General features: G+C 35.0%; 1 protein-coding gene and 1 long non-coding RNA gene across 2 annotated transcripts; both read left to right on the top strand.

Moving 5' to 3' along the window:
- Nucleotides 1-2,770: 2,770 nt before the first annotated feature.
- Nucleotides 2,771-14,889, top strand: LOC121413453 (nuclear migration protein nudC-like). Its single transcript, XM_041606273.1, has 9 exons — nucleotides 2,771-2,879; nucleotides 8,151-8,228; nucleotides 8,844-9,065; nucleotides 9,620-9,703; nucleotides 10,082-10,192; nucleotides 12,087-12,275; nucleotides 12,742-12,825; nucleotides 13,571-13,689; nucleotides 14,663-14,889. The coding sequence occupies exons 1-9, from the start codon at nucleotides 2,787-2,789 to the stop codon at nucleotides 14,712-14,714; spliced, it is 1,032 nt and encodes a 343-aa protein (XP_041462207.1). The 5' UTR covers nucleotides 2,771-2,786; the 3' UTR covers nucleotides 14,715-14,889.
- LOC121413454 lies at nucleotides 3,267-6,615 on the top strand. Its single transcript, XR_005969743.1, has 2 exons — nucleotides 3,267-4,857; nucleotides 4,972-6,615. It is a non-coding gene; the product is annotated as an uncharacterized LOC121413454 (long non-coding RNA).
- Nucleotides 14,890-15,300: the final 411 nt, after the last annotated feature.

Here is a 15,300-nt window from a genome sequence, read left to right as displayed (position 1 = left end):
ACTCGCTCAATCCAAAGTGATGAATTCTTGGGTGTTCTATGTGTAGTTGCTGTAGTTTAGGACTGATTTCACAATTCACTCTTCCGTTCCATTAGCGAAATATCAGATCAGGAAGACCAGATTCGACGAAAAGAGATCAAAATTAACTATTACGTCGCTTTTGACGATTAAGGTATCCCGTCAGCGCAGAGAGAAGCATAGCCCCAATCAAAGAACATGTTAATATAATGGCAATGGTTATTGTTGCTGACATGTTATTTGCAAGTTGTAATAATGAATCAGTTTTATACGATCATGTACTAATGAACTGATTGTATACTCGAGCAGTTGATGTAGTAAACTATACACATGATAAGAGTGTCTGCATGGCAGCATCTGTGCTAGGTAAATCATGACCTTAATTATCAAAGTTTACACTCACTTGCATATTGATTTAGGTTTTGGGCGTGTTGCCCCTAGAAAATTATTCAGGCTAAAATGTATTCTCGTTTCAATGGACCTGATAGACTGTGATGTTTATAAATGTTGTCTACACTAGGTCTATACACTGACACTGGAGTAGGCATTTGTGTTTCTTTTCAATTACTTTCTTTGGGAGAAGAGATGGGGATTCATACTTTCCCCCTCCTTGAATATCTCCTTGACTCATTCAGTACCACCCCCCCCCACAAAAAAATGGTCTTCATATTTATACGTCATCATTGGTCTATCTTCTGCAAATATATTTTTTTCATCAATAAAAGTAGACATTAAGGCCCAAAGCCTATAGTATTTTTTTAATTATTTTCACTTTCGATATTTTTTTTGTAAACAAAATACAATTCCACCCCCCCCCCAAAAAAAAAAAAAATCTCACAATACCTCTGTATTTTTGTAAATATATGTGAAAATTGAAGCTTTTTGTGTTGAATTACCCCGTGAGACCAAAGTCTGAGCTTCACACCTGTTGCATCGCGCGATGAAAAAAAAAATCGAACGTTGTTCAGAATGAGTATAGCTTCGGTTAATCAGTGAGTTCCCAACTCAGTCAAAGAATATGATTGAATAATTAACGATAGGCTATAGGGCCTATGTATTGATAGTTTAGAGAACAACAAATTTGAACAATGTCGTTGACATAAATAGTGTAAATATCTAGTTATAAACAAGGCTGAAATGTTTTGATGAATGTTTGTCTTTTTTGTTCTTACGGATATGCCGTTCATCAGAATCATCGCCCCTTCTGCTTTATTTGTGTATAATTATTATCCCCTCTTGTACCGAAATACATAACTATAATACAAGAAACAGCCATTTCAACTTTTGCATACCAGAAAGGATAGGGAGTATTGGTAACTCCTTTTATTACAATGCTATAAAACATTGGAATTCCCTTCCCAATTATATAAAGGAAATAGGAAACTTTTTGCATTTTAAGAGGAAATTGAAAGAATATCTTTCACTTGAGAGTCAAAAAGAAGATGCAAATGATATGTTATACGGTTGATTTAGCCTGAATACTGACCTAGGTCTTTTCTCTTCTCTACCAGGTATTTTTATGTATTTTACATAGTGTGATTGAAGCTTCGATATGTCCTTTCTTCTATTCTTTCTATTTCTTTTATCTCTTCCTATTCTCCTCTTCGTGTTGTTATTGTCGTCACCGTTTTTGCTGTTGTTCTTCTCCTTATTTATTTTCCTTCGTTATCAGTTTCTTCCGTCTCCTTTTCTATACTCCTCGTTCCCACTATTCTTCTGTTGCTCCTCTTCCTTCTCCTTCTTTTCTTCTTCTTCGTTATATTCTTGTATATAGTGTCTATATATCTTATTTATTGGTAATACTAAATTCTGATTTTTTCCTTCATTTTTAATATGTAAATAGTATAATTGAACCATTTTATTATCTTAATTCAGGACCCCACTGGAAATAAGCTTTCGAGCTTTCGTGGGTCATCCTGTGCAAGCCTGTTGTTTAAATGCTACTGTATATATGTTATGGTGACTTGCCAAATAAAATCAATCAATCAATCTTTATTTGTCGTGTCTACGAGTGCAATTTTCTATGGTGTTTAATTTATTATATAATCATATGATATGTGTACAGTATTCTGTTATTGGATGGAGGAAACGTTCACAAGGATGTATCATAGACTAAAAAAATGTAATTGAATAGAATAGAATCATCATCCTCAGCATCATAATCATCGCCGTCGTCGTCGTCATCATGATCATCATCATCGTCATGTCTTCATCATAATTCATCATCATCATCATTAGTATAATTCAGAAGAATAGAAAATGGATAGAGGCCGTCAGTCAGCAACTTGCACATTTTCCTTGAAACGTATGAACTACCCCCCCCCCCATAAAAAGGGCGCTTGAGGATCATACTTCCCATGGCATACGCCGGTGTGTGTGCCTTCTTCCTTCCGCCCTACATGTATAGCTATCTATTTACTAATTTCTTACCCTCCATCTATTCCCCCGCATCTAACCCTTCTCCTTCCTTCCGAAATAGATGGATAAATAAATATATATATATATATATAGTTTGAATCATTCCAAACGCCATTGGAAATTATAAGACCATTCATAATTGAAACATTAAAGCCCCTAGCCACCAACCCCTGTCAGCCCCCCCCCCCCCCCCCCACCACCACCACCGGCCCCCTCCTCTTCCTCCACCACCATCAAGGCCCTGTAGTTTGCTATTGTTTCTAGAATTTTCTGACTCCGGCCGCCGCGCCCTGCAGCGCATAATGCTAGAAAACGAAGACTACGAAATTTTATTCACCCATTTCTGCTGAATGAACCACATGTGGATAATGGCTGAGGATGACGATAGATTTGACGGTATGCTGATGGCAATGGCCCAGCAACAAGAACAAGGAATTCATCAGGTACGTAACTGGTATAATTAAATTCATGATAAGTTTTGATTTGTGTGATTGTACTGCATTTAATTTGCTATGCACGTCCGCAACGCGCAAGTATCAGTTCATTTTGGTCCGGTCCCATACGTTCATTTTTGCGTTTCTTCGCTTCATATAGTTTATCTCGGTCCCACACTACCGCTATCGTGTTTCGATTGAAACCATTTACTGTAGGATCATCACTGTCATCAAATACGTAAATTTCTAGAAAAAATCATATTTGTTTTTTATACTAATAAAAATTAATATTCAGTCTGGCTGAAGTTGGTGTTTAATAAAATCAGACAAAAATCAGCAAAATGTTTGGTAGGATATAAAAATATGCAAGAATATTAAGATGATATCCACGAAAATAGGGTAACGCACCCGGTATTCGGTCACCTCCCAGAATTCGGTCAGACAGCTGTTTCAACAGCTGTTTAAAAAAAATAATAATGCATGAGCCAGAAAACTTTGGCATATCATGCAAGAAACCAGCACTTCCAGCCCACATCAAAAAAAATGTCGATTAAGACAAGCACACAGCAAAAAAACTAACCTTAAAATTGACCGCATCGGGGGATTTTGTTTACTTCCGGGTTTCTTAGCTATTGAGTTAAGCGTACGTCGCTTCATTTAAACTCTTGTGACGTCATGACTTTGTGTGTAGGTGTAATGAATTTGGTACGAGTGTGAAGGGGAAGACTTGTGTATTCACCCAATCGCAGCGAATATGCAACTAGCGGTGAAATTGAAGAGTAGCAAGGGCCTATACATTGCCCCTACAGTGAGAGGGCGCTCGACCAGAATTCGGTCGCGCAACATTGAGTGTCTTGCCGGTGTGTTTGTGAGAAGGGAAGAGCGTGCATACACGTTGCTCCTCGCAAGTGAATCACTTATCTTAATTCATTTTCTGTTCTGTTAGGCCTAAATAAGTTTAGAATATATCTAAAATTATTTTTCATGAATAAAAACCTTAAATCAAAGATGTTTATTGCCTGTAAAAATGCAATTTGAGCAAGTGAATGACAATGGTGACGAAGTTGGTGAATTTGACCAAGGCTCATTTTGATTGCCTTTGCGTGATTGAGTTGAAATCTACATCTTTCTCAAATGATAAGGCAAATGATATGCCTACGTTAGGCCTAAATATGTTAAGAATACACCTACAATTATTTTTCATGAATAAAAATCTTCATTCAAAGATGTTTAATGCCTGTGAAAATGCAATTTGAGCAGGTGAATGATGATGGTGACGAAGTTGCCGAATTTGACCAGGGCTCATTTTGATATTGCCTTTGCGTGATTGAAATTAAGTCTTAGTGATTTCCTTTTTGGCCTCAATAGTCAAACTCAACCTCAATAGATAAACTGTGTTATTTTTTAATGTTATCATAGTCATTTTCAATATTATTATTAATTTGAATAATACATCAGGTTCCAGGGAGGATGGACCCCCCCCCCCAAAAAAAAAAGGCGCTCCCACGAGTGTTATTTTAAAATACGCCATTGCTAGATCAAAGGCTGGAAAATTGCCCCTCAATTTTGCCCGTCACGGCACATATCAAAGGTCTGCGGATGACTTTTTTGGTCGTTTTAATTTAAAACAAGGGGCCATTTAATATATCGTCATCATTGCTAATAACATCAATCGAAACTGGATGAAAATGTTGACGAATTCAGTTAGAATTATCAGTTACCTGTTGTGAATTCGATTGGAATTCAGTTGCCCGAGTTAGGCCTAAAGTGATTTATAGAATTAATAAAATGTCCCTTTCGTCTAATATTAATTTCAAATTCTTTGAGTTCATACTTTCAATCACTTTTTAAGCAGATATCAAAATCTTTACTAACAGTATTTCCAACAGCAGGTTGACAACTCGGTATTGGATGGTAGACAAGATGTGAATAAGAAGGGCGACTGAGGTATATGGGATACCTAAATCAACGCATATATAGGGATAAAGTAGGTCTACATCTTTTTATTTACTTAACCATACTCTTAACTTAAACTGTTATATCAATCGGTATTTTCCATCATGCTGTGTAATTCAAATGTTCTAAAAATTTTCCTTACCAGTTTCTCCACAGATCAATGGGAAGACACCAGTAAAATCACGGCATGGTTCCAGCCCTTACCTCTCCGTTTCTATGGAAGCAAATTTGGCGGCATGGGAACAGTGGATGGCAAAAATCGGGGTGAAGAGACTACAGTTACAGCAGACGATTCAAATTTAATTGTCGGTCTCGTCGTTATTTTGTCTTTCTTTCCCTCTTCATTTTCTCGTTAATTTTCGGGGGATTTAAAGGACCATTGATGTAGTAGGAAAAGAAATGACAATAGCGAGGGCAGTAGTTTTGTGTTTTAATATGGAACCAGTAAATGATGATGATGAAGGAAGTTGCAATAAAACAATGAGCACAATTATGAAAAGGATAGTGTAAGAATAGTAGATTAAGGCAAACATGATGAAATTAATTTATGTACATTATCTTCATTCAAATTGTTTCATCAAGAAGGCGTACCACACTTGTATTCAAGAAAGATTTAGCATTGAGTGAATTAAAGATCTTCAATTACCTCTTATATCACAATGTTCCCTAAAATTTTGTTTGATTTATAAAGGAATGATATGAAATCATATCGGAGGCCGACATAGATCTTAAATCATCTCATAAATATTATTGAACCATTACTTTTATTGTAAAAAAATAAACTAGGCCCTACGGTAATATTAAATCCAAGAAATTACAAAGAAAATATATTCTACGCAGTTGTTACGTCCTGGTACTAATTATTTTGCAGTGTAAGATTGATTTTTACATTATATTGTTTGTATTCATATCAATTATCATTCTTAATTTCATATAAATTTTATGTATTGTACGTATAGATGGACAAACAGTAAATTTTGTTAGAGTATTTGATTTATTGATTTCTTTCCATTTATGAAAGACACGAGTATGAAACTTATTTGCCATTTGTATTACATGTAATTCTACATTCACCTTGCCATTCATTTCATAGACTGAAAAAAATAAACAACATCTTGACTGCAAAGACGTTAAGTTTCAAGAACATGTTGCCCATTTGACTCTTTGTCTGCAATAAAATTGACTGAAACGACGATGCTAAACCATTTTCTGTTTGATTCCGTTTTGGATTATTGTATTAAAAATTCTGAGTGATTGAAACTTTATATAATCTTAACGAGAGGGGATTGATATGGTCAGCAGAACAGAGGATTAATGTTCATTGGGGACCTCTATTGCTTGATCCACCCCCCTGAAAAATACAAAAGATAATCCTCTTCTCCGATGCCCATAGTTTGAATGAGCTAGTGTGATCTACTGTTTGACATAGGTTGTGTGGCTGATTATCTTTTGGTGATTGACTGGAGCGACTAAAAACAAAAACCAAGTTATTTGATAGATTTTCATCAATGACTATCAGGACTATCGGGATGGCAGATTGAAAATATGATTTTAGAAAATTATGAACATAAGTAAAATCTCCAAAATAATAAATTCTACTCAGAAGCGGATCCAGGAATGAGCCCTCTTTTAATTTGACACTTTTTTATCATGTAAAGGATCGGGAATTAGGAGTACACAGACCTTGCTCCCCGCCTGGATTTCCAACTGTACTGAATTACCAAATAAGAAAAAAAAAAGAAAAAGAAACAGACCAAAATAATTAAGACTCCCTTAAACAAAAACAGAACAACCCCAAACAAGCGAGCATGCATCTGAAAATGAAAACGGCAAAGGGTAATAATGTCACCACGCAAGTTGGAATGATACCAAAACAAAACACAAAAACAACATAAACATAACATCGAAAAACAAAACAAGTGATTGAAAGTAGGAAATTGAAAATCATAAATAAAGTATAAAGAACACAAAACCCCCCAATAAAAGAGCATGCATCCGAGGAATGCATAGGATTATGAAAACTTCAAACAGGTAAGAAACCATGCACGTTGGGATCATATAAATACCAAAACAAAACAGAAAAATTAACATGAAATGTAACGTCGCAAAGCAAAACAAGTGATTGAAAGTAGGAAATTATAAATCATAAACAAAGTAAACTAATACAAAAGGAGTTTTGCCTGTAAAAGAGAGAAGAAAAAAATACAAAAGTTATATTAAACATGTATTTTCATAGAATGAATAATGAAACATATATATTTAGTTTACGCCATCACATGGCGAACTTTCAAACAATACCATCCAGTCTAAATTCTTCCACTTGTTCTGTTATTTCTAGTGGATTAATCAGGTTTTATTGTTACTATTATTAAAAAATAAACACTAGAAATGTATAATTAAGATATGGGGATCACATAAAAGGAATAAAAAACAGTAAGCATAAGAGAAATTCGAATAGTTAACATTAGATAAATCGCGCATTTTCGCGCGACCGAATTCTGGGCGGCGTGTCCGAATACTGGGCGAAAAACACCACCTCGGTCTATCGGCAATATTTTGTTCAACAATATTCAATTTTCTAAATGAGTTCAATAATCTGAAAGGGGACAATATTTTCTTTCTCCTGGATGGTGGATTTACAAATAAATGAGGTAGGTATTTATTTTACCGGCGATTTCCCCTTAAGTGACCGAATACCGGGTGCGTTACCCTATATGAAACTTAATTGAAACCGAAAGGATCGATTTGTCGTCATGTCAGCAGCTGCCTCTCATAGTAAATTATTTTCATTCCCATTTTTAATGGGTTTTTTTATGGTAAAGTATTTTCCTATTAACTTTCAGATTTTTTTTTTTACTCCTGTTCAATCATTAGAAAATGAACTGTTAGAACAATTGTCATTCAATCAAATTATCCCCAAGATGACCATGTCATAATATATAAATCAGATAAAGTTGGCATTCTTCTCCCTATCAAATTAGAAATGAATTGCTATATTTTTAATATCAATTGTTTATGATTTTATGTATTATTGTGCATAGCTGTGTTATATTCTATATAGTTGGAAGATTTTTTTTTTTCCTCCATGAAAATGAAAAAAATCATGTCCATTACAATTGCAATTTACATTATGCTTTTGTTAATCTACAAATACATGTAACCAGCCCTCATCACAGGTAAGTTTGGATTAGCATTGAAGGAGATCCTTAAAATCAATATCAGTTCAAAAGAAAAATAAGATCAACCAGATATGTAAATAAGTTTAATTTCTCTTCATTAATTGATTCTACATTTGGATTGTTTATTTCCTGTGATATGAAACAGCTCATCAATGATTTCTTTGGATTTCTGAGGAGGAAAACAGATTTCTTCACAGGAGCACAGAAAGGAGAAGCAGAGAAGGTGATATGTTTTTCTGAATTGTAGCCCCTCCCCCCAAAAAATAAAAAAAATTGTCAGTATCTTGCAAAATTCTACAAAGAGAGATTTACCTTTTTCCATGATGCTTTGGCATTTGACAGATTATTACATTTAAGAGTCGTCGTAACAGATTTATTTATTTAAAGTGTTTCTAAAGTGTCTAGTTTATTTCTTTTAAATCTGATTATTTTACCTACTTTTAGAGTAATATGAGGAAATTGGAAATTTTGTATTCATTTATTGCTGAGACATAATGCATGATGTCAGTAACCAGGGGACTTGCAGCATTGATGTATTGTTGTGTAACTATTGTCATTGTGTCTTACATTGATATATCCAAGTGGTGTTTCAAGGAAACTTCCAAGGCTGATTAAATTGTCAACACTAACAATTTCTGTGAATTCCTTGCTTTCTAATTGTCTATTAAAAAAAATAAATTAAAAAACACTGGCCTCAACTTGATGGTGTTGACAAGCTCCATGAAATAGCACTGCCATTGTGTTTTTTAAGATGGAAATAAATGATAGAACCACATTTGATTTTCTCTTAAACAACTAATATTAGTATTTTTTTTTATTTTACTATTGATCTGATCAGGTGGTAATAGGAAGCTTCAAGGCTCATCAAAAGATTGCTTTAGATGCCAAGAAGAAGAAGGAAGAAGAAGCAGCAGCGGCTGAGAAGGCCAAGGCAGAGAGGAAGGCTAAAGAGGCTGCAGCAAGGCTAGCTGCAGAGTCCAAGAAGAAAGATCAGGACCAACCCAAGATACAAGAACTTACAGATGAAGAGGCAGAGAGATTACAAGCTGAAATAGACAGGGTTAGTCATTGCTCTGTTTAAATAGGCACTATTTATTTTGTAGTTCTCTTTATTATTTTGTCATTCTTGCAATGTATATTATCAATGATATGCCTATTTAAAATGGGGTAGATTTACTTCATTACAGTATCTTGGTGCTGTGTCACAGCTGTTCATAGGTTTTGTGTGATTTTACACACAACTGTCAATCTTTTCTGTTTCTGTTTCTGTTTCCCTTTTGTTATCTTGATGCCCCTATCAAATTTTTGAAAGCTTTTTCTTTTCCCATTCAGTTATTTGCTAAAATGAGAATTTTATCCACAATATTTGATTTGAAATGGGAATCAAATGATGAAGAATCTGATTTTGTACTTTAAAAGGATCTCCAACAATCCTTTCATCCACAGGTTAGGTGGATCTGGTATTTATCAGCTCAGTTTACTTTGAATTTGAGTAAACTTTTTTTTTAAGTTACCATGTACATATATAAATAGTTTCTGCCTTCAATATGTATCAGTGTCAATAATTAATCACGGTGGGGCATTGTGTCAATGTTTTTTTTTATTATTATTTAGGAGAAAGCAGGTGAGCCCAGTGAAGGAGCAGATGCTACAGGAGATACTGGAAATACAGAATCCAAAAAGGAAACAAAAGAAGATGTGAGTTTGCTTTACAACTTCTTTATACTTTCTGTAGCAAGCCTACTTTGGAACACCAGCAATTCTTTCCAATGTTGGGGTTTTTTACTTGTAGTTAATGATGGTGGCGTTTTTTTTTGGGTCATTTCGCCTGCATAGCAAAGAAAGACTGCAGGTGCTGCTTTTCTGAAGGAGAAAGGAAGGTGATTTAATATTGAAATATTAAACAAGTTTAAGTTTTTGAAATGTCATCATATCTTTAAAAGTATCAATCGAGTATGATGAAGTATCACTGATCATCTTGCATGAGTTTCAGGTCACATAATCAAATGTATCTTGCACTATGAATTTCTTCTTATTGTAATCTTACTCCTGTTCGAATCATTTGTTTTTGTTCAGGATGATGACGAAGAGGATGATGAAGAAGATAAGGGAAAGATGAAACCAAACTCAGGCAATGGAGCTGACATGCCTAATTATAGATGGACACAAACGCTGCAAGAAGTAGAGGTATAGAAAACACGAGCATTATTATTCCATCTAATACAGTACCAAAGTGTAACATCAATTTTTTTCGCATCTCAATATTTTATGATGATATTTTTGTAGAGCATGGTGAAAAACCTCCACACATCAAATTTGATATCTGTTTCCATTCCGTTTGTGGTAACTCCCGTAAGAACTCGGCAGGCAGCATTTTTGTCTCACCTGCGAAGGAGAGTGAGACTATAGGCGCCGCTTTTCCGACGGCGGCGGGGTCAACATCAAATCTTCACCTGAGGTTAAGTTTTTGAAATGACATCATAACTTAGAATGTATATGGACCTAGTTCATGAAACTTGGCCATAAGGTTAATCAAGTATTACTGAACATCCTATTAGAGTTTCATGTCACATGACCAAGGTCAAAGGTCATTTAGGGTCAATGAACTTAGACCATGTTGGAGGAATCAACATCGAAATCTTAACCTGAGGTTAAGTTTTTGAAATGTCATCATAACTTAGAAAATATATGGACCTAGTTCATGAAACTTGGACATAAGGTTAATCAATTATCACTGAACATCCTGCATGATTTTTATGTCACATGACCAAGGTCAAAGGTCATTTAGGGTCAATGAACTTTGGCCGAATTGGGGGTATCTGTTGAATTCCCATCATAACTTTGAAAGTTTATGGATCTGATTCATGAAACATGGACATGATAGTAATCAAGCATCACTGAACATTTTGTGCAAGTTTCAGGTCTCATGATTAAGGTCAAAGGTCATTTAGGGTCAATGAACTTTGGCCGATTTGGGGGTATCTGTTGAATTACTATCATAACTTTGAAAATTTATTGGTCTAGTTCGTTAAACTTGGACATTACAGTAATCAAGTATCACTGAACATCCTGTGCGCATTTCAGGTCACATGACCAAGGTCAAAGGTCAATGAACTTTGGCCGAATCGGGTGTAACTGTTGAATTACCATCATAACTTTGAAAGTTTATTGATCTGATTCATGAATCTTGGACATAAGAGTAATCAAGTATCATTGAATTTGAAGGTCAAAGGTCATGTAAGGCCAATGAACTTGGGCCATGTTGGGTTTTTTTTGTTAAATAACCATCATATCTCTGTAAGTTTATTGGTGGAGTTCATAAAAAGTGGACGTAAGAGTAACCATGTATCACTGAACATCTTGTGCGAGTTAGAGTAGTTTTCAAAGTCAGCACTGCTGCTATATTGAACTGCGTGAAGCAGGTGAGACGGCCAGAGGCATTCCACTTGTTGCTGGTAAACGCCAAGCTAGTATATAACCAATTACCTTGGAAACATTTTACGTCATGGTTAATCAGTCATAGTGGCTGACGTAATAGACGACAGATATCAATCTTGGGCCTTTTTATCAAAGTGGAGACAATGGCAGAGTTGGGATTCAAACTCACAACCTTGCGATTATGAGTCCAATGCTCTAACCACTGGACCAAGCATATGAAATGCTTCATGATGGTATGGTCAAATTAATTCCTAAAAAAGCTTTATTGAAATAAAGGGGAAAACCCTGAAAGTCTTTTGAATAACATGTTCGTGCAATTGGGAAATGATTTCAAGATCCAAACTTTATCAATCTTGATATTTTTACAAACTTTGCTCATTCTCCTGAAAATGACAAGAACATATTTGTCAAAACATTGAGTTTGAGTGGTCCTTTTCAGGACCAACATTTGCCAAGAAAGATCATGTTGTTCTGTAAAAAATACTACACTATTCTACTTCACCAGGGAAACTTTCAGAAGTTTTAATTTTGATATCACTTATTTACTTCCTTCATACTTGACTCTACATATACTTAAAGTTGGTAACATGTCAATGAATTTTACCTAAGTTTTTAATGTCATTGTCATTACTTGTAATTTCAGGTACACATTCCAATGCCAATGGCAGTTAAACCCCGCGACCTTGTCGTGTCCATCACCAAACATCGCTTGAAGGTCGGGTTGAAAGGTCATGACCCCATATTAAATGGTGAAACATGCAATGAACTAAAGGAAGAAGAGAGCCACTGGGTCATTCAAGACAAACAGATTGTTATTCTTTACCTTGAAAAGGTATGTTTGAATGCCGTTGTCTTTCTTTTCCTTCAAAATTTGCAGGAATCAAGAAAATATTGTGGTCTAGAGGATAATGGTTCTTTTAAAATTGTTTCAATATCTTGATCAATTTCCTTGTTAGATTTTCTGAAAACTTATCTTGAAAATGGTATAGACATGCATCTGAAATTATGTTGCATTGTATATCCATATATGAGAATTCTTTTATCAAAAGTTTTTAATCTGAGCAATTTTTTAAAAACGATCTCTAATCATGGCTCACCATCATTTATGAGAATATACTTGAGGACAAGAATAAACGTTAGTATCCTATCTAAAGCATTTCAATCAGAGATTGTTAGTAGATGAACAGCATTCATATTTCCTATTGACTCTGATATGTTTTCATTTGTATTCTCACACTGTTAATCGCATGACTATGAATATTTACATATACAGTGTGTATATATTTTTCAATTTCCAGATCAACAAAATGGAATGGTGGGATAGGTTAGTGAAGTCAGATCCTCAGATTAACACCAAGAAAGTCAATCCAGAAAACTCAAAGGTACAGTCAAACTATGTCTGTTTAAGTATGAATCACTTATAGAAGCATTGTGGTGTATTGGTTCTGACACTCATCTTTCAATCTGAGGGATGTGGGTTCAATTCCTAGCCATAGTGTTAATTTCCTTCAGCAAGAAATTCATCCATATTGTGCTGCACTCGACCCAGGTGAAATGGTAACCTTGCGGGAAGATGTATTCCCTGAAATGTTTGTGTACCATGGGATGGCCAGCAGGGCTAAAGCCAGGATAATAATGAAAACATCGCTTCAAGCATTCAGCAGAGAAGATATTTGCAGTCTTATAAATGCATTTATTATCATCACAAATGCCAATTTCTTCTGAGTATGAGCAGTTGAGATGAATGCAAGGCACCAAACAGGCACGCAAACCCTAAAAATATTGGTAAACAGAATTATATTCCCCATGAGGAAGTTGCCGGTCTTTGTTTATTTGTATTTCCGGCTATGAACATCACTGTGCTTCCTTTTTTATTGTAAGTATGAATGAGCATATTCTGTTACAATTTTTATGGCATGAGGGTATGTCGGAAAAGGCATACAGTCGGTGGTGGTCAGTCATGTAGTCATTACGTTTCAAATTTTGAAGCTTAAACTACTTCCTCAGATTTTAACCAATTATGAAATTAGCACACACTGGTCTTGAGGTAAAGATGTATAAGTCATGTATTTTGGATGTATCAGAAATTATGTTGCCATGGTAACAGTATTTTTTTTTCCCTTGTAGTTGTCAGACTTGGAAGGAGAGACTCGCGGTATGGTAGAGAAGATGATGTATGATCAAAGACAAAAATCAATGGGATTACCAACATCAGAAGATCAAAAGAAACAAGATATTCTTAACAAGTAAGAAACACAAGAAAAAGTGTAACTTTTGCTCTCAACACAAAGAAAAATCCCAAGAAAGTTTAACTTTTTCTTATTTTCAATCATCACAGATGAACTTTCATTTCATAAAAGTAAGAAACACCTTTTCAAAACTCAGAGCCATATTTTTATGCAGGTCCTGCAAGTATTTTATGCTTTCATAATACTGGATGGTATTGTAAAAACAATAGGAAATGCTACTGTGAGCAATGCATAGCTCCTTTATCATTGGATTCAATGGCTCTATGCATATTTCAGAAAAGCCTTCCCACATATTTCATTATTTACTATTATCATTGTAACTTTCACAGTAATATGACACTTGTGGAACGACTGTGTGAAAGACTTGGAACTGACTTTTGGAACAAATTATTATGCTATTTCAGCCATCTTTGTATTTTTCCAAGTGCCTTCTTTTATTTCAAATCTCTCTCTTTCTTTCTACCAGCATACTCCTTTGCAACCTGTTATCTGTCTCCCTCTCTACTTGTCTCTATTTCCTCTTTTTATTCTGCCCTTCTCATTTTTGTTTGCTCCTTTTCTATTGCTCTATTTTGAACTATTCATCTTGCCTTCATTTTCCTTTGCTACCTGTTACTTTTCCCCATTTTATTGTCTCCTCATCTCTTTCTCCTTTCTCTTCACCTCTTCGTCTTTTTTCTTCCTCTTACACCTGTTTACCTCTCTTGCTCTGTCTTGCTTTTATCTCATTCTACTTCCTCTCACAATTTTTTCTGTTTGCATTCCCTTTATTTCCTTCACAAATTTTACAAGATAACGTTTTGTTTGTCAATCAAGACCAAGAATATATTACCAAGAACACTGACTGATTTGAGGCACTTTCAGTTACAAGATATTTGTTGTAATACAAGCTTTTATACATATATTTGAATAATATCTACATCTTTCTCTCTCCATCTCGCCCCCTTTTTTGTGTGTTTTTTTTTTTCAGATTCATGAAGCAACATCCTGAAATGGACTTCTCCAACACAAAATTCAACTAATTTCGGATTTCAAGATCATAGATATCACCACCCCACACCACAGTGAAGCTCTCCAGACTAAGTCAAGAGATTAACATGAGAGATAGTAGTACCCTTCATTTCATTTTAGCTGAACATTTAAAGATTTATACAAGATTTAATTTGCAGAACATTAAAAAGATCATCATGTGAAAAACAAAAATGTCTTGTCATTTCATCTGCTGCAGGATTATGAAATAAATCAGGGCCCTGTGTCATAAAGCTGTTTGTAAAATACGAATGACTTTATGAAGGACTGGTGATCCTTTCTCGTGCTAAATGATCTCCCTGTATAATTGATATATGACATAAGAACATGTCCCAGTTGTGCGTAACTTTACAAACAGCCTTATGAAACACCCACCTGGGCCCTGTCTCATAAAGAGTTGTGATTGAATTGATCGATCACAAATATGGAAAGCCGGCAACCCCAACATCTAGAATACAAAGGCCGTATTCTGAAGTCGGATTTAACTTAAACTAAGGTTTAAAGTTGTGGTTTAAGTATGGATAGCCAATTGTTACATAAATCAGTAATGATAGTGATATCACATTTCAGCTCATTTGG

This window comes from Lytechinus variegatus, chromosome 4 (genome assembly GCF_018143015.1).
Source record: "Lytechinus variegatus isolate NC3 chromosome 4, Lvar_3.0, whole genome shotgun sequence".
In the NCBI taxonomy this organism is placed as follows: Eukaryota; Metazoa; Echinodermata; class Echinoidea; order Temnopleuroida; family Toxopneustidae; genus Lytechinus; species Lytechinus variegatus.
Note: the sequence above shows the minus strand (reverse complement) of the source record. Positions and strands in the feature narration are given on the sequence as shown.